The sequence below is a fragment of the Salvelinus namaycush genome, chromosome 28 (genome assembly GCF_016432855.1).
Source record: "Salvelinus namaycush isolate Seneca chromosome 28, SaNama_1.0, whole genome shotgun sequence".
Lineage (NCBI taxonomy): Eukaryota > Metazoa > Chordata > Actinopteri > Salmoniformes > Salmonidae > Salvelinus > Salvelinus namaycush.
Window position 1 is genome coordinate 21,812,020 of NC_052334.1, and position 25,596 is coordinate 21,837,615.

Sequence of the window (25,596 nt, forward strand, 5' to 3'; positions counted from 1 at the left end):
TTCATTACGCATACCTGGCCCCTATTCGCAGTGATTAGTAATTGTATAAGTGTGTCCTTGGTTTACCATTGTCCTGTAGACTATTGTTACAATGTTCGTTTGAGTACCTTTACTGTGTGTTTTGGCTTTCGTTCCATTGTGGATTTCACAGATGATTACGGGTCTCGTCCCGTGTGTTAAATCATAGTGCACTTTTGTGTTATTTATTTGAGGTACTCCTCACTTTTGTTTGGGTTTCAACCCTGTGTTATGTATAGTGTTTGTTTGGTTTTCGTCCCCATGCCTTTACATGGCACAGCGTAATTTGGGTGTAATAAAAACTCTTTTTACGCATTCCTGCGCCTGTCTCCCGACCCCTCATACCAACGTGACACTGAAACTCAAAGCCCTTTACATTGTCTGTTGGGATAACTTACCCATTTCAGCAATGTCTAACCTCTAACACTCACTAATGAGCTCTTATCTCTTCCCATCCACAGAGAAGAGCTAACGACCTCCCCTACCCCCCTCTCTACGACTTTTACCTCCTCTAAGATGAGTGCCAAGTCAGCCATCAACAAAGAGGTGTTCACACCCCACGATGAGAAGATGCTGGTGGCTGTGCAGGTGAAGAGGAGGACCAAGAAGAAGATCCCCTTCCTGGCTACTGGAGGACAGGGAGACTACATGACCTTCATCTGCCTCTCAGGTACTACAACCCCCTCTACCTTCCTCTGTCCCTTTCTTCTCTTGGCATTTTCCTCTCCTCCATTCCTGTCCTATCCTTTCCTCCCCTCTGGTTTTCTCCTCTATTCAGTCTTCCCCTTCATGTGCCTGCTGAGTATTCTGATAACCACTGCTATGACTGGGCATCTGGCTTCTGTGCTGACGATGACCTGCTCTACACTGACAGGTTTCATGGCTGTTGCATGTGGTCATAATGTCCCTTCAAGTGACAAGCTTCCTGAGGGCAGTGGTGTGTGTGTTGTGTATATTTGTATGGATATGTGTTGCTGGCCTGAGTAGGGTATGCTGTGCGAGGCATGCCCAGAGAAGTTATCCTCACTGTCAGTCTTATTAGCCTGGAATTGATGTAACATGCTAGAGACCCCAGTCACATTTCAACACACGTTCTCTTAAATTCACCATCTACAGTGGCAAGAAAAAGTATGTGAACCCTTTGGAAATACCTGGATTTCTGTATAAATTGGTCATAAAATTTGATCTCATCTTCATCTAGGTCACAACAATAGACAAACAGTCTGCTTAAACTAATAACACACAAACAATTATATGTTTTCATGTCTTTATTGAACACACTATAAACATTCACAGTGCAGGGTGGAAAAAGTATGTGAACCCTTGGATTTAATAACTGGTTGACCCTACTTTGGCAGCAATAACCTCAACCAAACGTTCTCTGTAGTTGCGGATCAGACCTGCACAACAGTTAGGAGGAATTTTGGACCATTCATCTTTACAAAACTGTTTCAGTTCAGCAATATTATTGGGATGTCTGGTGTGAACTGCTCTCTTGAGGTCATGCCACAGCATCTCAATCGAGTTGAGATCAGGACTCTGACTGGGCCACTCCAGAAGGCGTATTTTCTTCTGTTGAAGACATTCTGTTGTAGATTTACTTCTGTGTTTTGGGTCGTTGTCCTGTTGCATCACCCAATTTCTGCTGCGCTTCAATTGGTGGACAGATAGCCTAACATTCTCCTGCAAAATGTCTTGATAAACTTGGGAATTCATTTTTCCATCGATGATAGCAAGCTGTCCACGACCTGAGGCAGCAAAGTGGCTTCTTCCGTGGTGTCCTCCCATGAACACATTTCTTTTTTTAGTGTTTTGTGTATTGTAGACTCAACAGAGATGTTTGCATGTTCCAGAGATTTCTGTAAGTCTTTAGTTGACACTCTAGGATTCTTCTTAACCTCATTGAGCATTCTGCACTGTGCTCTTGCAGTCATTTTTGCAGGTCGGCCACTCATAGGGAGAGTAACAACAGTGCTGAACTTTCTCCATTTATAGACCATTTGTCCTACCGTGGACTGATGAACATCAAGGCTTTTAGAGATCTCCTTTTTTCGAGGCATGGTTCACATCAGGCAATGCTTCATGTGAATAGCAAACTCAAATTTTGTGTTTTTTTTTTTATAGGGCAAGGCAGCTCTAACCAACATCTCCAATCTCGTCTCATTGATTGGACTCCAGGTCAGCTGACTCCTGACTCCAGTTAGCTTTTGGAGAAGTCATTATCCTAGGGGTTCACACACTTTTTCAACCTACACTGTGAATGTTAAAATGATGTATTCAACATAGACAAGAAAAATACAATCATTTGTGTGTTATTAGTTTAAGCACACTATGTTTGTCTATTGTTGTGACTTAGATGAAGATCAGATCAGATTATTTTAGTTCACTTATCATCAAGCCTTTGACTAATTGAATCAGGTGTGCCAGTTTTTTAGGGTTAAAACTAAAATGTGAAACGTCTGGGGGTGGGTCCAAGGAGAGGGTTGGGAAACCCTGGTTTAGGCTATAAAAACATGACATTACGTTTCCTGTCGTGTCTTTGGCTATGCCGGATTAAGTGATATGACATGCTATTCTATAAAATCCTTTCGCTGTAATTAATATTACCTGATTGAGCTAATCATGTAAATGTAATTAACTAGAAAGTCGGGGCACCACTAAATAATATTTATAGAGCAGTTATCTTCCGAATAAACTCTTAAAGACCTAGTAATATTTTACATCAATATTAATCGTCACCTTATTTCAGTCTCATCTGAAAGTTGTAAATTCATGGTTATCTTTACGAACCCTGGCTAACAAGTTGAATCAGCAATACAAAATTGGGTTTAATTATTTATTTACTAAATACCTAACTAATCACACAGAATTACATATACACAGAATGAACCATACATTGATTACAAAATACGTCATAAAGGAAAACGTCCCTAGCGGACGGAACAGATATGACAGCTGGTTACACAAAGAAAAGGGGGTTGGGTTTGAGTGAAAGAGCAGGAAGACTGAAGAACAAAGGGAGAAGCTATGTCTCTATCGGGCCGTAGGCTGCTACTCTATCGTAAATACAGAATCTTATGCATTCTCAATTACCGCCCATTTGGAAAAGGAAAATGCTATAAATATTTACTCTGAGCTGCGCTTCAATAGGTTGGTGGTAGATGGAAGGCCGTGTTGCCCAACAGAGTCCTTTGTCCTTTGAAGAGTGTCTCTGGTGGTGAACGGGATACGTTGTAGTGTCGTCGTTGTGTGGTAGACGGGATACTATGTCTGTCCTCTCCTAGCCCACGTTTACAGCGGCCGCTTCTAACTCAACGGCTAGGAGGTATCACTTCTGTAGCGAATAAGAGTTCAAAGTTCATACCATTCGCAACCAAAGCTCACGCTGAGGTTGGCTTCGTTCTGTAGTTATTATCTGAATCCTTCTGACATCGGACTGTCATCCTAATGTACCCGGAACAGGAGGTTACATTTTCGTCAAGGGCTTATATAGTGGAGGGAGAGAAAGGTGTGTTTCATAGTTTATAACCCATGTCTCCTCACAGCCACTGATTGAGCAGAGCTCTAATCTTATGAAAACCCAATTCTCTCATTTGGAAGCTAAAATTACATTTGATCTTTTCACAAATAGTTTAATTTAAATTGCATTTAAATTGCACAACAATTGCATGTGAATCTGATAAACTGTATCTGAGAAAGCCTACACATTATAGTTATGTCGTCCTGTCATCAGTCATAATGTCTCAGATGACAACCGAACTGACATCATATTCATTAAGTACCAACGCATATTTTCAACTGGTTCAATTACCGAAATATGGTTCCTTTCCCCCCCTTGTTTGATGTTCCCAGACTCTATGTTTATCAAAGGCTATTCAAGAGTCCCTCAGTAGAGTCAGAGAGGGAAGGGAGAAAGGTATTTATGGGGGGGGTCATAAACCTTACCCACAGGCCAACGTCATGACATTCCCCTGGCCAGGCCCAGATGGGATCACAGCACATAGGCTTCTCTTGGCTACCTGCATCTGTGGTTGTTATCAGTAGGCTGCAGTTGATCAGACTGAAGCACAGACTAATTGTGTACATTGACAAATCATGAGGCATTTTATTTAATAAAACATTTTGGGTGGTGGGTATGGTCTTCCATATAAAACAGATCGTCGCGATGAATTCACTTATACTTAATTTTTCAGTCGCAATTTGCTTTTACCACGTACTGTTTTGTATGATATTGATAAAAAAATAAAGCCTGGTTTGTTGTAAGGTAGGCCTACTGTACTTTCGTATGAGAGGGTCAATCATTTTTTAAGCTTGACACGTTACTTGATGAAGACAAGCTGTTATGGTGGGGGGAGAAGGGGCGAGGGAAAGGGGGCAGGCCGGGGCTGCCTGACTGAGGTGCTGTGCCAGCAGGCCTCATATTCAGCAGGGCCCTGATGAGCTTATTCAATAGTGTAGTATGTTTTAGAAGAAACGTTTCTGTCATTGTTGAATAGTTTGTGCTTACTGGCGAGTGGCTACTCTGATATTTAAGAATGTCACGTTGCCAGCCACAACAAAAGGAAAGGCAAGGATGTAATGTGAATTGAAAAGTAGAATTGTCTTTCGCCACCCCGCTCCCCAGTCTCTCCTTCATATCTCGTTGTGGGAATAGACACTTTATTCCCTGTCTTCATTTACATTTTACATAACCATTCTGAGGTAGTGTAGCGTCTTCTGCTCTCTTCTAGAGACAATGTCGTTGTGGGCATGGATGCTTGCTATCTTCTGTGTCATTCATTCATTTATTTATCTTTCACTGTAACAACCAACAGTGCCTTCAGAAGGTATTCACACCTGTTGACTTTTTTACACTTTTTGTGTTACAGCCTGAATTTAAAATGGATTAAATTGAGATTTTTTTTGTCACAGGCCTACACACAATACCATACCATAATGTCGGTGGGCATTTTTACAATTAATTAAATATGAAATGTCTTGAGTATAAATGTTCAACCCATTTGTTATGGCAAGCCTAAATAAGTTCAGGAGTAATGGTTAAGAAGTCACATAATAAGTTGCATGGACTCCCTCTGTGTGCAATAATAATGGTTAACATGATTTTTGAATGACTACCTCATCGCTGTACCCCACACACAGAATTATCTGTAAGGTCGATCAGTGAATTTGAAACCTAGATTCAACCAGAAAGACCAGAGAGGTTTTCCAATGCCTCACAAAGAATGGCACCTATTGGTAGATGTCATTTTTTTATTATTATTTTTTTTTACATTGAATTTCCCTTTCAGCATGATGAAGTTATTAATTACACTTTGGATAGTGTATCAATACACTCAGTCACTACAAAGATACAGGCATCCTTCCTAACTCAATTGCCGGAGTGGAAGAAAACCACTTGGGGATTTCACCATGAGGCCAATGGTGAGTTTAATGGCTGTGATAGGAGAAAAATGAAGATGGATCAACAACATTGTAGTTACTCCACAATACTAACCTAATTGACAGAGTGAAAAGAAGGAAGCCTGTACAGAATACAAATATTCCAAAACATGCATTCTGTAATACTAAATACTAGGCACTAAAGTAATACTCCAAAAAATGTGGCAAAGCAACTAACTTTTTTTCCTGAGTACAAAGTGTCATGTTTGGGGCAAATTCAATACAACACATTGAGTACCTCTCTCCATATTTTCAAGCATAGTGGTGGCTGCATCATGTTATGGGTATGCTTGTCATTGTTAAGGACAGGGGAGTTTTTCAGGATAAAAAAGAAAGGGAATCGAGGTAAGCACAGGCAAAATCCTAGAGGAAAACGTGATTGTCTGCTTTTCACCAGACACTGGGAGATGAATTCATCTTTCAGCAGGACAATAACCTAAAACACAAGGCAAAATCTACACTGGAGTTGCTTACCAAGAAGAAAGTGAATTTTCCTGAGTGGCCGAATTACAGTTTTGACTTAAATCTGCTTGAAAATCTATGGCAAGACTTGAAAATGGTTGTCTAGCAATGATCAACAACCAACTTGACAAAGCTTGAATAATTTTTAAAAGAATAATGGGCAAATATTGTGCAATCCGGGTGTGCAAAGCTCTTAGAGACTTACCCAGAAAGACTCATGGCAGTAAACTTGCATTTGGAAAGTATTCAGACCACTTGACTTTTTCCACGTTACATTACAGCCTTATTCTAAACTGTATAAAATAGTTCCCCCCCCCCCTCATCAATCTACACAAAATACCCCATAATGACAAAGCAAAAACAGGTTTTTATACATTTTTGCTACTTTATAATAAAATTATAATAAATGGAAATATCTCATTTACATAAGTATTCAGACCCTTATTACTTTGTTGAAGAATCTTTGGCAGTGATTACAGCATCAAGTCTTCTTGGGTATGACGCTACAAGCTTGGCACACCTGTATTTGTGGAGTTTCACACATTCTTCTCTACAGATCCTCTCAAGCTCTGTCAGGTTGGATGGGAGTGTTGCTGCACAGCTGTTTTCAGGTCTCTCCAGAGATGTTCGATCAGGTTCATGTCTCCTTCTGGAAGGTTCTCCCATCTCCACAGAGAAACTCTGGAGCTCTGTCAGAGTGACCATCAAATTATTGGTCACCTCCCTGATCAAGGCGCTTCTCCCCCGATTGCTCAGTTTGGCTGGTCAGCCAGTTCTAGGCAGAGTCTAGGTGGTTCCAAACTTATTCCATTTAAGGATGATGGAGGCCACTGTGTTCTTGGGGACCTTCAATCCTGCTGACATTTTTTGGTAGATCTGTGCCTCGACATAGTCCTGTCTCGGAGCTCTCCGGACAATTCCTTCGACCTCATGGTTTGGTTTTTGCTCTGACATGTACTGTCAACTGTGGAACCTTTATATAGACAGGTGTGTGCCTTTTCAAAATCATGTCCAAACAATTGAATTTACCACAGGTGGACTCAAGTTAATCAATGGAAACAGGATGCACCTGAGCTCAATTTCGAGTCTCATAGCAAAGGGTCTGAATACTTGTGTAAATAAGGTATATCTGTTTTTTATTTTTTAATACATTTGCAAACATTTCTGAACCTGTTCTCTTTGTCATTGTGAGGTATTTTGTGTAGTTTGCTGAAGTTTAAAAAAAAATCAATTTTAGAATAAGGCTGTAACGTGACAATGTGGAAAAGGTCAAGGGGTCTGAATACTTTCCGAAGGCACTAAGTAGGTCTACTACTACGTCTTGTCAGGATTGTGCTTTGTGGAGCGTCACAGATCCTGTCCCTCTATATGGCTCATTAGCCTGTAGGAGTTTCACTACCGACTGTGCTATAACTCTACACAGTGTTCTGTCTAGTAGCAGAGCCTTTGAATCGGATTTGAGTTGCGTGGGGGCTGTTGAGAAAAGGCAAAAGGCATGGAGCGACAGTAGTTGTTTGAGTATGTTGCGCCCATGAAGTCAGCTAGAAATATGCTGGGTAAGTTGGGTGGGGGTTTGATATTGCCCAAGGATGCCCTTGAAGCTAGCCAGCTTTGGCCTACTTCTTTTTGCCCTTTCTCTCTCTGTGTGTGTGTGTGTGTGTGTGTGTGTGTGTGTGTGTGTGTGTGTGTGTGTGTGTGTGTGTGTGTGTGTGTGTGTGTGTGTGTGTGTGTGTGTGTGTGTGTGTGTGTGTGTGTGTGTGTGTGTGTGTGTGTGTGTGTGTGTGTGTGTGTGTGTGTGTGTGTGTGTGTGTGTGTGTGTGTGTGTGTGTGTGTGTGTGTGTGTGTGTGTGTGTGTGTGTGTGTGTGTAGTTTGTACACTTCTGTGCCTGCTTGTGTGTGGGAAGTCCCCAAGGATGCTTTGACAATCCCATGATTGCTGCTCCAGTGGTACAGTAAGGCCCAGGGGCCATGGCAATATGGAGGATTTATTATAGACACTAACATAATAAGCAATAGAGAAAAACCTTTGCTACAGTATGGCTGCTGTGTTGACATGGCCACCATACTGACCTAGGATCAGTGTTCCCAGAGGGCTCTCCTGTACTTCACTCTTTCTGACCACTGAACATAGTGTACTACTACTTCCAGTGACCCCAGGCAAGATGGACACCGTTCAGTCCATTACTGCTCTAGTGCCATCCACATGTTTTTACTCAAACAGAGAGTAGAACATCCTTTCATTCAAACTATGCAAGAGGTCTCTCAAATAACAATCAGTCATGAATAGTCTGGTTATGTTTCCATACATCGCTCTTTATCATCACAACTGTTTTTGAATACTTGGGTACAAAATGTTACCAAGTAGCCAGAAGCGGAGCTAGCGCGTGGGTCATGGGTGCTTACTTATATGACGATTGACGACGTCCATTCAAACATGAATGCATTTGACACCAGCTGCTTTTGAGGTAATTCGCCCTAATCGTAAAATAATATTTAGTCAGGGGGGTCCCTCTGTTTTAGAGCCCCCCCCCCTCTATTTATCTGATAATTGAATGGTCCTCAAAGCAGTGTGAAAAATAGTTACTGCCAAGATTGGTCATGACAATGTCTTCTTTACAACATTCAGCCAATCTTCAGTCAATTCACACTTAATACCATGATTTTGTTCAATTGGCCATGTAGCAACTAGAAAGCCCAGAGTTTAAAGGTGTGTGTTTGTTTACTGAGTGAGAGTTTAGAGTGTATGAATTGGATGTTCCGTTGTTCTCAGGGAGCTGTACGAGTGGTGCATCACTAAACCCAATAGGCCTGGACAAGATGCTGCGATGGCACTTTTCCCTGCTTTCTTTCACTTCTCTGTCTAGACAGGAACCACACGAACGCTCGCTCACTTGACTGTTTGGCCAGGAGGGCCAGAACTCAGAAATGACTCCCTGTACTGTGGGATCATCCATCAGAATAATGTTTCTTAATACCCTGTAGAGGAGTTCGTTTTCCATTGCGCAGTGAGTCTGGGACATTGTTTGCCTCAAATCAATCAAGATTTACGAACCCTGCACAGTCAGTGTTAAAGGAGTGTATTAAACAGGGTGATGTACACTGTATAATGGCTGGATCTCTTCTACTGCTTTCTATAAAATTGGGTTGAATTGGTAGAAATGTAGTCAAAGAAGTTAGGACGCATTAAGTAGATGATGTTGTTGCCATGACAGCTCATCAAGTCTAGGAGACTATATTGACAAAGTACAGTGTAAAGAAAGTGTAAACTAGCACCATTTTGGAGCAGTGCAGATTGGGATGTTTTACATGTATACATTTTTCTGTAAAGCAATTTTTTTCCCATAAATTTGTTCCATGCAATTATCCATTGCACTTAGCATCTGTAACACATTTGCCATGTCTGCATGGTAATCAGTGGTAATCAGTGTGTGTGTGCGGCAGCAGTCCAGAACCCACAGGTTGGGGGCCAGTCGGGAATGAGGGGAGTTTAGGGCAGGAAATGAGGCGCAGGCTGTCTGTCTGGCAGCGATATGGTGCCGTGCTGGGGAACACCAGCCACTGACATTACAATATCTCTCGTCTGTCTGATCAATACACAGCAACACTAGACCCTGCCATGCCTCACAAACAAATAGCATCTCTGTGTGCAGGTGCTGTGAGTGGGGGTGTGTGTGTTTGTTTGTTTGTTTGTTTGTTTGTATGCTATCTGCTTATGCAGGTGTAATTTGTTTGTGTGGGATTCACATGCTTTTGTATGCATGATGAGTGTGTGTGTTCATCCATGTGGGTGACTATGGTTGCATGTTTATAGTCTGTGTGTGTGTCCGTGTCCACATTCCAGCAGTCCAACCCTCTGTGTGTAAATGCATGGCCTCAAATTAATATCCACCACCTGCCAAATGTGAGTAGATTATGTATTGGCAGTAAGAATGTCTGTTTCACCAGCAATGGGTGGTCAATTTGCAGCGCTCTACAGTGAGAGCATTGTATTCCCATTTGTAAAAAAAATTCGTCAGAAGTCAAGTATGAGCATATGTGCGAGTTGCGATTTATAGCAGAAAAATGCTGCAGTAACTGTTTTCTAAGTATTTCTGCTGTTTTGTTTCATAGCCGCAAATCGCACAAATAAATACAAAGCCTATATCACACGTCGTACAGCAACACTGCCTGGCTGGGGAGCTCTGCGCACTGTGCTGGTAGATTCATTTTTGGATGTGCTGCTCACAGGCAGAAAGGTTGGTCTAATTTACTCAAAAGTCTACAAAGTGAGACTTTGTCCTCGTGTTTCTTGGCTATTAACATTGTTTTGTTCACAGAATGGTCTACTAGAATGGTCATTCTGACCATTGATATTTCAATTGTATAAATATTCCATAAGAAATAATAAAATGAATGCATTTATTATGTTAAAATAGGTCATAAGAAACCTCAGGACACCAAATGCAAATTGTAATCAGTCAGAAAATGTATTGATTAATCCAGAAGCGCATAGACCGTAAATACAAAAATAATAGTGTATTTTCTGACTGTAAGACAAGTTGCCCACCCATCTGGCCTATCCAAACTACACCTAAACTATATTGAAATACATTTCACACATAATAATAGATAATAGTCTGATCAATTGTAAATCTTTTCAATTGTCAGATAGAGAATACACAGACTGATGCGTGCACAGCGTGCATTGACAAAGAAGCAAGGAGCTTACCAAATAGCACTTCTTCCATATCATCCTATTTTGCTATACCCCATCAGAAAAAGCAGATTCCAAGGTTTCCAATTAACCTATTCTTGCCAAACAACCGTACAAATTGCGTGGATGGTCTCGGTTTCAATATATAGAATAACTGTGGCTCCATGCATTCCTCATGTGAGGAGGCTACTGGTGACATTCCGCAATAGCCATTTGGAATATTCTATTATATTCTTACTGTAAAGTATGTGTGTTGACTGTGGTAGGGCAGGGCCTGTGTAGTGCAGTGCCTAAATGAACAAGTTGATTTCATTGCCATGGCACAGCCGTAATGATAAATGCCAGGTGAGCGTAATGATGGTTCAGTTTAAAATATACAGCAAATAGAAGAAGAAAATGGATGGTCTTAAGAGATAGATGGGAGGGGTTGAGTGGAGCTGAAGGGTGGGACTAAAAACAAGATAACTAATGTAAAATATACCTTGTCCGTAAAAGAAATGCCCTCCACTAATATTGGCACCCTTGGTAAATATGAGCAAAACGGGCTGTGAAAAACATGTCTTTATTGTTTGTCCTCTTGGTGTTTCTTTGAAAAATATTTACAGAAATCTAACCCTTAATGAAAGCAAATTGTCACCCCTTTAATCAATACTTTGTGCAAACTCCCTTTTCCAAGATAACAGCTCTGAATCTTCTCCTATAATGCGCAATGAGGTTGGAGAACACATGGCAAGGGATCTGAGACCATTCCTCAATACAGAATCTCTCCAGATCCTTCAGATTCTGAGGTCCACGCTTGTGGACTCTCCTCCAGCTCATCCCACAGGTTTTCCATGTGGTTTAGGTCAGGGGACTTTGACGGCCATGGCAAAACCTTGATTCTGTGGTCAGTGAACCATTTTTGTGTTGATTTTGAGGTGTGCTTTGGATCATTGTCCTGCTGGAAGATCCAACCACGGCCCAGTTCAAGCTTCCTAGCAGAGGCAGTCAGTCAGGTTTTGATTTAATATCTGCTGGTACTTGATGGAATCCATGATACCATTTATCCTAACAAGTTGTCCAGGGCCTTTGGAAGAAAAACAGCCCAACATCATCAAAGATCCACCACCATACTTTACATTGAGGATGAGGTACTTTTCTGCATGGCTATCTTTCTGTCTACACCAAACCCACCTCTGGTGTTTGTTTCCAAAAAGCTCTATTTTCGTCTCATCTGACCATAGAACCCGGTCCCACTGAAAGTTCCAGTAACGTTTGGCAAACTGTAGGCGCTTGAGTTTGTTGTTTGATGACAGAGATTTTTTTTGGCCACTCGAACCATCCTCCGTGTGGTCAATATAGACACGTCCTCTTCCACGCCGATTGTTAACATCTCCAGTTGCTTGAAACTTCTTAATTATTGTCCTAATAGTGGAAATGGGCATTTTCAACCATTTAACTATTTTCTTATAGACATTTCCTGATAGAGGGTGCTGAGCTAAACAATGGCTATCGCACATCATTACTGTATTCTCGGGTCTTTCCCATAGTGATGGATAACTATGGGAACTTGGCTTGTGTGTCACCTAATATTTATATCCCAGTGAAACAGGAAGTCGTGGCTTACCACTTAAGTGTTCCTTATCACTCAGGTGGGCTTAAAAACATAAAATATGAATGGGAAAATATTTTAGTTAGATTTTACTCCATAAGAATTTCTAGGGGTGCCAATAATTGTGGCACATGTTTCAGAGAAAAATATTAATCTTTTCAATCTTTTTACTGAAAGATTTGATTTTTGTGAATATTTTGAATGAAAGACCAAGAGGATAAACAGAAAATAAATTGTTTTCGCAGCCGGGTTTTCTCATATTTGTGGAGGGCACTGTAGGTTCAGAACTTTTGTTAAACGGTACAGTTAAAAATATATGGCAAATAGAAATCAAACTGGATGGTATTCAGAGATAGATGGGAGGGGTTGAGGGTAGCTAAAGGATGAGATTACAAAATAAATGAAGATAGCTATAGATACAACGATGGCAGCATCGCGACTAGCTCTTAGGAAATTGCAGCATTTTGTTTATGTACTATTTTTTAAACGTTATTAGCTCAGGAATTGTTTTGTCATTACGTACAGCCGGAAGAACTATTGGATATTAGAGTGGCAGTAACTCACCAGAACTTCCAGCATTACGACCAGGATTACGACTTCCCTGGAACAGATCCTTTGTTTGCTCTCCCCAGAGCAATTGAACTTATTCCAGAGGCTGATCCAAAACAATGCCGGCAGAGGAGAGGTACTCAAAGCGGGCTTCTGGTCCGACTCAGGAAGCGTGCACACCACCCACCGCTCCCGAGTATTTTACTCGCTAATGTCCAATCTCTGGATAATAAAGTTGATGAGCTCAAGGTGAGTTGCTTTTCAGAGAGACACCAGGGATTGTAACATACTCTGCTTCACGGAAACATGGCTCCCTCGAGATATACTGTCTGGGTTCTCAGTACATTGAGCCGAAAGGAAAGAACTTCTCTCCGGGATGCAGAAGGGTGGAGGTATATGTTTTATGATTAACAACTTATGGTGTAACTGTGATAACATACAGGAACTCAAGTCCTTCTGTTCAACCGACCTAGAATATCTCACAATCAAATGAGGGCCGTACTATCTCCCGAGATAATTTTCATCAATAATAGCCACAGTGGTCTATATCAAGTTTATTTTATATAGCCCTTCGTACATCAGCTAATATCTCAAAGTGCTGTACAGAAACCCAGCCTAAAACCCCAAACAGCAAGCAATGCAGGTGTAGAAGCACGGTGGCTAGGAAAAACTCCCTAGAAAGGCCAAAACCTAGGAAGAAACCTAGAGAGGAACCAGGCTATGAGGGGTGGCCAGTCCTCTTCTGGCTGTGCCGGGTGGAGATTATAACAGAACATGGCCAAGATGTTCAAAATGTTCATAAGTGACAAGCATGGTCAAATAATAATCAGGAATAAATGTCAGTTGGCTTTTCATAGCCGATCATTAAGAGTTGAAAACAGCAGGTCTGGGACAGGTAGGGGTTCCATAACCGCAGGCAGAACAGTTGAAACTGGAATAGCAGCAAGGCCAGGTGGACTGGGGACAGCAAGGAGTCATCATGCCCGGTAGTCCTGACGTATGGTCCTAGGGCTCAGGTCCTCCGAGAAAGAGAAAGAAAGAGAGAAGGAGAGAATTAGAGAGAGCATACTTAAATTCACACAGGACACTGGATAAGACAGGAGAAGTACTCCAGATATAACCAACTGACCCTAGCCCCCCGACACATAAACTACTGCAGCATAAATACTGGAGGCTGAGACAGGAGGGGTCAGGAGACACTGTGGCCCCATCCGATGATACCCCCGGACAGGGCCAAACAGGAAGGATATAACCCCACCCACTTTGCCAAAGCACATCCCCCGCACCACTAGAGGGATATCTTCAACCACCAACTTACAATCCTGAGACAAGGCCGAGTATAGCCCACAAAGATCTCCACCACAGCACAAACCAAGGGGGGGCGCCAACCCAGACAGGAAGATCACGTCAGTAACTCAACCCACTCAAGTGACGCACCCCTCCTAGGGACGGCATGAAAGAACACCAGTAAGCCAGTGACTCAGCCCCTGTAATAGGGTTAGAGGCAGAGAATCTCAGTGGAGAGAGGGGAACCGGCCAGGCAGAGACAGCAAGGGCGGTTCGTTGCTCCAGAGCCTTTCCGTTCACCTTCACACTCCTGGGCCAGACTACACTCAATCATATGACCTACTGAAGAGATAAGTCTTCAGTAAAGACTTAAAGGTTGAGACCGAGTCTGCGTCTCAATGGGGATGGCTGAGCTGACTACACTGACTATGCTAGTGGCAGACTCCACTAAGCTGGCAGGTTGGCTAACAGCCTGCTGCCTGGCCTGCACCCTATTTCATTGTGGAGCTAGAGGAGTTAGAGCCCTGTCTATGTTGGTAGATAAGATGAGAGCACCCCTCCAGCTAGGATGGAGTCCATCACTCCTCAGCAGGTCAGGCTTGGTCCTGTTTGTGGGTGAGTCCCAGAAAGAGGGCCAATTATCTACAAATTCTATCTTTTGGGAGGGGCAGAAAACAGTTTTCAACCAGCGATTGAGTTGTGAGACTCTGCTGTAGAGCTCGTCACTCCCCCTAACTGGGAGGGGGCCAGAGACAATTACTCGATGCCGACACATCTTTCTAGCTGATTTACACGCTGAAGCTATGTTGCGCTTGGTGACCTCTGACTGTTTCATCCTAACATCGTTGGTGCCGACGTGGATAACAATATCTCTATACTCTCTACACTCGCCAGTTTTAGCTTTAGCCAGCACCATCTTCAGATTAGCCTTAACGTCGGTAGCCTTGCCCCCTGGTAAACAGTGTATGATCGCTGGGTGATTCGTTTTAAGTCTAATACTGCGGGTAATGGAGTCGCCAATGACTAGGGTTTTCAATTTGTCAGAGCTAATGGTGGGAGCCTTCGGTGTCTCAGACCCCGTAGCGGGAGGAGTAGAGACAAGAGAAGACTCGGCCTCAGACTCCGACTCGCTACTTAATGGGGAAAACCGGTTGAAAGTTTCTGTCGGCTGAATGAGCGACACCAGTTGAGCATTCCTACAGCATTTCCCTCCAGAAGCCATGAGAAAGTTGTCCGGCTGCGGGGACTGTGCGGGGGGATTTATACTAACGTTACTATCTGTACTTACTGGTGGCACAGACTGCAATTAGAAGACATCATGTTAATGTTACTACTTAGCTTCGGCTGTTGAAAGTGCTGACGAACCATGTCCGGAGTGAAAAAGTTGAATGAGGGAAAAAAGTTGTGATGGAAAAACTAAAAATATAAACGGTAATTAAAAAGAAAAAAAAACAAACGTAAAGTTGTCAGCTAGTAAAGTAAGGTTGGCAACAAAACGCACAGCAACAAAACGCACAGCAACACGTCTGCAAATTCAAGAGGAAGTGACGACACCACTACCACTACCACAGTATTCTATATCTCACCCTCAAGCCGATACCACGACGGCCCTCAAAGAACTTCACTGGACTTTATGCAAACTGGAAACCACATATCCTGAGGCTGCATTTATTGTAGCTGGGGATTTTTAACAAAGCAAATTTGAGGAAAAGGCTCCCAAAATTCTATCAATATATTTATTGTTGTACTTGCGCTGCTAAAACGCTCGACCATTGTTATACTACCTTCCAGATTGCATATAAGGCCCTACCCCGCCCTCCATTCAGCTAATCAGACCACGATTCCATCTTGCTCCTCCCCTCCTTTAGGCAGAAACTCATACGGGAAGCACACATGGTAAGGACTATTCAATGCTGGTCTGACCAATCAGAATCCACGCTGCAAGATTGTTTTAATCACACGGACTGGGATACATTCAGAGTAGATTCAGAAAATAATATTGACACACATACCGATGTGGTGGATGAGTTTATCGGGAAGTGCATCGGAGATGTTGTACCCACTGACTATTAAAACTTACCCAAACCAGAAACTGTGGATAGATGGGAGCACCGCATTTAACCAGGACAAAAAGACTGGGAATATGGAAGAATACAAACAGTGTAGTAACTCCCTCCGCAAAGCAATCAAGCAGGCTAAACGTCGGTATAGGGACAAAGTTAAGTCCAAATTCAACGGCTCAGACACCAGACAATCACGAATTATGAAAGGAAAACCAGCCACGTCGCAGATACCAACAGCTTGCTTCCGGACAGGCTGAACACTGTGTGCTCTCCTTCTCCCTGGCCGACGTGAGTAAGCGTGTTAAACCTCGCAAGGCTGCCAGCCCTGATGGCATCCCTAGCCGCGTCCTCAGAGCATGCACAGACCAGCTGGCTCGTGTGTTTACAGATATATTCAATCTCTCCCTATCCCAGTATGTTGTCTCCCCACATGCTTCAACATGGCCACCATTGTCCCTGTACCTAAGAAAGCAAAGGTAATTTAACTAAATTACTATCACCCCGTAGCACTCACCTCTGCCATCATGAAGTGCTTTGAGAGACTAGGCAAAGTTCATATCACCTCCAACTTACCTGCCACCCTAGACCCACTTCAATTTGCTTACCTCCCCAATAGATCCACAGACGATGCAATTGCCACCACACTGCACACTGCCCTGTCCCATCTGAACAAGAGGCATACCTATGTAAGATTGATGTTCATTATCTATAGCCCAGCATTCAACACCATAGTACCCTCCAAGCTCATCAAGCTCGAGGCCCTGGGTCTCAACCATGCCCTGAAACAACATCTCCTCTTCGCTGATCCTCAAGTGGGGCCTAAAACCCTCACAAACTTTTACAGATGCACAATTGAGAGCATCCTGTCGGGCTGTATCACCACCTGGTACGGCAACTGCACCGCCCACAACTGCAAATCTCTCCAGAGGGTGGTGCGATCTGCCCAATGCATTATCGGGGGCAAACATCCCGCCCTCCTGGACACCTACAGCACCTGATGCCATAGGAAGGACATAAAAATCATCAAGGACATCAACCACCCAAGCTACGGTCTGTTCGCCCTGCTATCATCCAGAAGGTGAAGTCAGTACAGGTGCATCAAAGCTGGAACCGAGAGACTGGAAAAACAGCTTCCATCTCAAGGCCATCAGACTGCTAAACAGCCATCACTAGCACATCAGAGGTGGCTGCCTATAAACATCGATTAGGAATCACTGGCCACTTTTAGAAATTGATCACTGGCAACTTTAATAAGCCAGCTATATTTTCAAATATTACACATTTCTAATTTTGTCAGTAGTTTCATTTCAAGGTAGTGTACTATTAGCAAGCTAGCTAATGTTACATGTATGATCTGTGTAGTAATATTGTTCGTATCTCAGATCCATTTGCATTGGTAGTTACAGGGTAATGTTAGCTAGCTTACATTGTACCTGGTTGGTTAGCTACCTGCAGATTCATGCAGGGTAGTAACGTTATGAGTTGGGATTATGGTTCATTGTTTAGCTAGCTAGCTACATGTCTAAACAAAAGACTCCACTTTACAAATAACCATTTCAATAGAATCTTCATGATTTCACTGCGAAAACTGTTGACAGGCAAAGTGAATTTACCAGCTACGTCTATCTGCTCTGATTTCAGACCACTCTCGTCTGTGTGCCAGAGCGCAGAATAACTGACGAATTTAAAAACGCTCAACACCCGTTGAATATGGCCGTTGTCAGTAAACGTTGGCCAAAAAACGTAATTAAATTGTTGCCAGCAGCACATTTGCAGTCACCAACACTCTGGATAACAAAAAGACAGCCTAACCAGCTCTGCTAGAGCGAGTAAAATGGTCGAAGTGAGCTGTTCTCTCATTTGTGTCTGGAAGTTGCTAGCCAACGTTAGCCAGTTAGCTTGGGCGCTTGACTGCTGTTGTTAGATCAGAAAGCTCGGATCAACCCTACTCCTCAGCCAGAGCGTCCAGTGCTCTGAATTTACGAACGGACAATCTGACAACGCTCTTGAGTTTTTACGAATACCCAGAAAACACTCTGTCACTCCAGATTAAATTTACGAACACATCCGTAGTATAAACCAGCATTTAATCTTGAAATCTTTGGTTGTTTAGTACATGACCTCACGTGAATCCTTAAAGAGATAGGTAGGGCTAAAGCTTAAAAGGGTGTGAACAATGCTGAATGGGTGTAGACAAAGAGCTCTCCGGTATGTGTACCAAAACATTCAAGAGACATTTTCTCTCAAGTGATTTTACAAGTTTATCAACCTTCAAAGCAGAATTACTTTCCCATTTGTTCCTCAACTGTAGTGTATGATGTACAATTTTCTCACACTGAGTCTCTACTTTTATCCAATGTTAAAAACACAATTTCAAATTTTGCTACATAAGATCGAGCCGGTCGGTCACATTTGTAGATTAACTTCTTTGGTATAGGGGGCAGCATTTTCACTTTTGGATGAATTTCGTGCCCATAGTGAACTGCCTCCTACTCTGTCCCACATGCTAATATATACATATTATTATTACTATTGGATAGAAAATACTCTGAAGTTTCTAAAATTGTTTGAATGATGTCTGTGAGTATAACAGAACTCATATGGCAGGCAAAAAAACCTGAGAAAAAATCCAAACAGGAAGTGAAAATTCTGAGTGGTCGTTGTTAAAGTCATCGCCTATTCAATTCCCTGTAATATATGGATCTGTTTGCACTTCATACGCCTTCCACTAGATGTCAACAGTCAGTAGAACGTGGAATGAAGCTTATGCTGTGTTGTGGGACCGGATGGGAGGGGAATGAGTCAGTGGTCTAGCAGATTGCCAGTTCTTGGTCACGCGCTTTCCTCATTATATCGTCTTGCGTTCCATTACTTATAGAGACTGAAAAGAATTCTCCGGTTGGAACCTTATTGGATATAAATGATAACAACATCCTGAAGATTGATTCTCTACTAAGTTTGACCAGTTTATTCGACCTGGAATATAACTTTTTAAAGTTTTCGTCTGACGTTTGCCTGCATCTGCGCAAGCGTTTGGACACGTGTACTACACATGCTAGCAAAATTAGCTAATTGGGCATAAGTAATGGACATTATCGAACAAAACAACGATTTATTGTGGAACTAGGATTCCTGGCACTGCATTCTGATGAAGATAATCAAAGGTAAGGGAATATTTATGATGTAATTTCGTATTTCTGTTGACTCCAACATGGCGGAGAAATGTTGTTACATCTGAGCGCCGTCTCAGATTATTGCATGGTGTGCTTTTTACGTAAAGTTTTTTTTAAATCTGACACAGCGGTTGCATTAGGAGCAAGTGTATCTTTAATTATATGTAAAACATCTATCTTTCATCAAAGTTGATGTATTTCTGTTATTTGACGTGGCTCTCTGTAATTACTCCGGATATTTTGGAGGCATTTCTGAACATGGCGCCAATGTAAACTGCGATTTGTGGATATAAATATGCACATTATCAAACAAAACATAAATGTATTGTGTAACATGATGTCCTATGAGTGTCATCTGATGAAGATGTTCAAAGGTTAGTGATACATTTTATCTCTATTTCTGTTTTTTGTTACTACTATCTTTTGCTGGGAAAATGGCTGTGTTTTTCTGTGGCTATGTACTGAGCTAACATAATTGTTTGGTGTGCTTTCCCTGTAAATCCTTTTTGAAATCAGACATGTTGGCTGGATTCACAACATGTGTAGCTTTAATTTGGTGTCTTTCATGTGTGATTTCATGAAAGATTGATTTTTATAGTAATATATTTGAATTTGGCGGGCTACATTTTTTCTGGATTTTGGCCAAGTGGGACACTACCGTCCCACCTATCCTAGAGAAGTTAAGCTTCTTAGCTGTAGTCAATAGGAAAGTAAAATAAGCAGTCTGACCTTAGTTATCCAGTCAAAATCACAGTTTAAATACTCCCCACCATGATTCTGTATTCACATGTGGTTTTGCACCGACGTTAATGTTACCCACAGGGTCCAGGTGGGAAGATGGTGGATGCATATTTATTTTTTGGAGATAGTCTGCACTAAAAGATGGATGACAATGCTTTTAAAGGCAGGTATCTCTGTCAGGGAAAGGTTACACTGAATTTCTCAGCACTTCAAAGTCACATGTATTTAAGAATGAAGGAAAATATTGGATCATCGTATGTCTACCCTCTCCTCTGCAAGTCTTCCCTAGGTCATTTCTGTATGAGAAAATGTTGTCAGTCATCTTACCTCGTGAAAGTAGTGACTAGAAAGTTACATTTGGATTGACATTTATTTGCTGGGATTTGGAAGAAGGTTATTTAGTAGGCTTTCGCGGTATAAAGATTTATACCTTCGTGCCATGCTGGGATATTTGGTACTGCTGTTTTCAAACCCCACTAATAACCTGTAATCTGAAGGTTAGCAATGCTAACAAGGATATTTAAAATCCCATAGAAAATGCTAACTAAATGCTAATGAGAGCATTGCAAACATTTTCAGACCTAAACTATACAAGTAACTCAAAAATGCTACTCAAAACAAATATTAGCCAGCAAGGCTCTTGATCCAGGTGGGTATTCTCTGAATTCTCTTTTGAATTAGTTGTGAGTTCCATACTGTAGATCACCTGGCGCATGCTGCACAACAGTGAGTGACTCACAAGGCACCGGTCTCTCATCGTTGTGTGCTTGTACACAAACACCACGTGACACATGACTTGGGACTACCTTAAGCTTCATAATAATGTGACAGGTGAAATGAAGAATGCAATGTTTTTTTCCCCTAACGTATTATATAATTTGACTGCAGATATTTACTTAAAGTAGCTACAATTATTCAAATGTCAACAAAAAAAACTTAAAAGGAATCTTTTCAACAATATTGACAGTATTGGAAAAACCCTCCTGTGGCTTTTTCCAAATACTCCGGTATATTGTATATATGGTATACCGCCCAAGCCTAATATTTCGTAGTTAGCTCATTTGAAAATGTCGGTGTTCTCAATGTATTGACAGATGCAGGTTTGTGGGTGGTCTGGTGTTGGTTTTGAGGAATGTTTCTTATTCTTCTCTCAAGGCTGATGATGCAGCAGAGCCGAGACTGAGGATTCATGCTGTGCTTTCAGTATTTACAGAGGTGATAGAAATATAATGCAGCCCACTCTACTCCCTCAGCCACATCAGCAGCAGGCAAAGCAATATATTACAAACTAAGCCCTCTATGTGAGACTGTGTTTACTGTTGTGGGTGGGTGGGTGGGAGACTGTGTGTGTCTGTGAATGTGTCTCTGTGGGCATGGCTGTCTGTGTAGGACTATGTATGTGTCTGCCTGTATGTTCATGTTTGTGTGTCAATGCCAGTAATTGGGTCATTAGTTAGATTTGTATGCACCAGACCCAACTGTAATTAACCAGCCTGGCTGTAATTAACCAGCCTGGCTGTAGATCATGCAGCTCCTCTCAGGCCCTATCCTTCTCATCCCTCTGTCATGCAGGGAGCTAGGAAAAGGAGCCTCTCTCCTCAGAAAGCCCAATCTAGCTGAGTGAACTGAGATGGGTTAGGCTTAGAGCTGAGTTAAGAGGCCTGGGTGGGAGGATGATACTGATAGACGGATAATCCTCAAGGAGGGAGGGAAGGAAGGTGGAAAGTGTCAGGATCCATTTCACCCATCTTCCCCCTCCACTTCTTTCTTAGCAGGTGTCACCATATAGTACACACACATGGGCACACGCACACAGACACACACAAAGCGGGTGGAGCTGGAAAGATGAAAGGTTGAAAGGCTCAGGTATGTGGTATTGGACTGAGGTATGTGTAGGGGTCTATAAAATCCGCAATGTGGAGAACGTGGATGGAATCACGGAATCCAAACATTAAAACGGACTTCAACAATATTCAAAAATGTATTGAACCTATTAGGGAATATTTGTTTATTTTATTAATTTGCCCAAGTTTATCATAAAACAGGAAAAGAATGCATCAGTGATTTGTATTTCCTGCAACTTTCGGAAGAGGCAACAAACTTTCCCCGTCTGTGAATGTGCGGTTCGCGTGTCTACCACTTTGTGTAGCCGTTAGCGATGATGCTCATGAAAAGTCTTAGTCTTCTGGTAGATGGAAAGACTTTTTACAAAACCTTCTCAATTTAATGTTAACTACAAAGTAGCCTATGCTTACCTGGCAGAATGATATCATGATTATTTGCATCAATCCAGTGTGTATTTGTTTTGGAAATTCTACCATCATGTGTGCTACAAAAACACAGCTAAATAACAACATCTTGCTAGGTGCACACTGGAGTTAAAGGATAACTACCTCAAAAGTGGTCTCCTCATGTGGTTTAAGCATTGTGGTGGACTTACAACATCCAGTTTAGGGGAAATCGGAAACCTGCAAAAATAAAACGGAGAAAACAGAATTTGTGGAAACTAAACAGAGTCAGGCAAAAAATACTACTGGTTTTATAGGGCCCTATTTGTGTGCTGGTGTGCATTAATAGGAGCGAGAGAGACAGCTTGTTTCATCCAGTAGTGAAGGTGTGTGTGTGTGTGATAAGCCATCAGACTAACCTTAAAGTCTGACAGATCCCTTCACAAAGCCTTTTTTCACCTAAATCAAGCTGTCAATCAACTTCTGGTATCAGACCTTCCTCTTCTCCTTCACTGTCCAACTCTATTCCTACGGCTTTTATTGCCACCAAGTAATATACCACATCCTCCATTACACACCAACCACCCTCCTCTTGCCACTGAGTAATATACAAGATCCTCCATTACACACCAACCACCCTCCTCTTGCCACCGAGTAATATACAAGATCCTCCATTACACACCAACCACCCTCCTCTTGCCACTGAGTAATATACAAGATCCTCCATTACACACCAACCACCCTCCTCTTGCCACCGAGTAATATACAAGATCCTCCATTACACACCAACCACCCTCCTCTTGCCACCGAGTAATATACAAGATCCTCCATTTACACACCAACCACCCTCCTCTTGCCACCGAGTAATATACAAGATCCTCCATTTACACACCAACCACCCTCCTCTTGCCACCGAGTAATATACAAGATCCTCCATTTACACACCAACCACCCTCCTCTTGCCACCGAGTAATATACAAGATCCTCCATTACACACCAACCACCCTCCTCTTGCCACCGAGTAATATACAAGATCCTCCATTTACACACCAACCACCCTCCTCTTGCCACCGAGTAATATACAAGATCCTCCATTTACACACCAACCACCCTCCTCTTGCCACCGAGTAATATACAAGATCCTCCATTTACACACCAACCACCCTCCTCTTGCCACCGAGTAATATACAAGATCCTCCATTACACACCAACCACCCTCTTCTTGTCACCGAGTAATATACAAGATCCTCCATTACAGAGCACGCTCATCCTCTTTCCACTTGGCAGCCCAGTGACTTGACTGTGATGTCTTTCAAAAAAGCTGTGGTTGCAAGGATTATCTACACATACTGAGCAGCTCATGTTATAGACAGAAGCGTGCTACATGGCAGACCAATCCGAACTCATCTCTTAGCATGTCCAGCCCATCCATTACCTTAGCCAATCATGGCAATCGGGAAGGTTCCTGGTGTTTTCTGTGGCTAAACCAACTAGGCTTGTAATTTAACCTCTCTTGGGTAGGGGGCATTATTTTCACGTCCGGATGAAAAGCGTGCCCAAAGTAACCTGCCTGTTACCTAGGCCCAGAAGCTAGGATATGCATATAATTGGTAGATTTGGATAGAAAACACTCTAAAGTTTCTAAAACTGTTACAATTATGTCTGTGAGTATAACAGAACTGATATGGCAGGCGAAACCCCGAGGACAAACCATCCCCCCAAAAAATGAAAAAAACTGTTTTCAATGGCTGTCACTTTTATTATAAGCCGAAATCCTCCCAGATTGCAGTTCCTAGGGCTTCCACTAGATGTCAACAGGCTTTAAAAAGAGTTTCATGCTGGTTTTTGGAAAAATTTGCCAGAAATTGTAGTTTTTCTAGATGGCTCCCATTTTGGCTGTACTGTTTCCAAGCGCGTGGAAGAGAGCGCGTTCTTTGGTATTTTTCTCTGGTAAAGACAATAACGATTCTCCATCTTAAATTGTATCGTTTATTTACGTATTAGGGTACCTGAGGTTTGATTATGAACGTTGTTTGACTTGTTTGGAAAAGTTTATTAGTAACGTTTGGGATTAATTTTGTATGCATTTTGATGGAGGGAAACTGGGTGGATTATTGACTGAAGCGCGCCAGCTAAACTGAGTTTTATGGATATAAAGAAGGACGTTATCGAACAAAAGGACCATTTTGTGATGTATGTGGGACCTTTTGGAGTGCCAACAGAAGAAGATCATCAAAGGTAAGGCATTTATTATATCGCTATTTCTGACTTTCGTGGCGCACCTGCCTGGTTGAAATATGTTTTTCATGCTTTTGTATGCGGGGCGTTGTCCTCAGATAATTGTATGGTGTGCTTTCGCCGTAAAAGCATTTTTGAATTCTGACAGAGCGGCTCGATTAAGCTTTATTTTGATGTATTACACTTGTGATTTTATTAAAGTTAAATATTTATAATTCCGCAATTTCACCAGATGTTGGCCAGGTGGGACACTACCGTCCCACCTGCCCATAAGAAGTTTACAATTGTATTTGTATATACAGATGGCATACAAGTTTGTTATTAAGGCACATGAAAGTTCACATGTTCCAGAAGGAATTTCTGACCAAAAAAACAAACACGTTTTGATAAAAAAAATCATTTACAAAAATAAATGTTCAAATGCTTCGCTTCCTGAAACGGGTCATATTTGGTTTTAAAGTATTGAAAGTAAACCATGTGATTTGAATGAAAAGTATTTTAATAAACAACAAAAGGTGACTAAGAAGCACTAATTTCAAATAGGTCTTATAATTTCAAAAATGTCTTATTAAACAGCATCTAAAGACTAAGTAGGTCAGAAGCCAGGCAGGTAGCCTAAGAAGGAATAAAAATTAATTATTTAGGCTATATTATTAGCCTAGCTCAGTGCTTTCTGTGGCGGTGGTTGCAAGCCGGCAGCAAATAAGGAGCATTGGGCCATGGTTGGCTCAGTGTTCTGTCACTCAGGGGGACACTGTGTCACCGCCAAGTCAGATAAAATGACGTCAAATCACGTTACATTTACAGTAGCTTTGATTGGACTGATCATCATGTCAACATCATACTTTCAAAATCTTAGCTAGCAGTCATCATGAATCAAGTCGACAATCTACTGGCAAGTCCTTTTTAATCCTTGTCATATGAAGATAAATAATGAAGAAAATTATAGATAAACCGTATCGGTGCTCATTGGCCATTGGACATAAACATTACACAACAAGTTGAAAATGGCAAATTCAACAATGAGTGGTTTGGAAGGAATCAAGGGCTAACTGCAAGCAATCATTAGCCTGCTATTCAGTGGAGTGGTTGTGTGGTCCCAAGTCTAAGATTA

At 41.9% G+C, this 25,596-nt stretch overlaps 1 protein-coding gene across 1 annotated transcript in view; it reads left to right on the forward strand.

Annotated features, from left to right (window-relative positions):
• The first annotated feature begins 534 nt into the window (after positions 1 to 534).
• The window catches only part of LOC120023835 (syntaxin-binding protein 6-like), a 119,880-nt gene continuing 94,818 nt past the window's right edge, over positions 535 to 25,596 (forward strand). The window contains exon 1 of the mRNA XM_038967952.1: positions 535 to 688. Within this exon, the coding sequence (XP_038823880.1) occupies positions 535 to 688 (154 nt within the window). The remainder of the gene's footprint in view (positions 689 to 25,596) is intronic.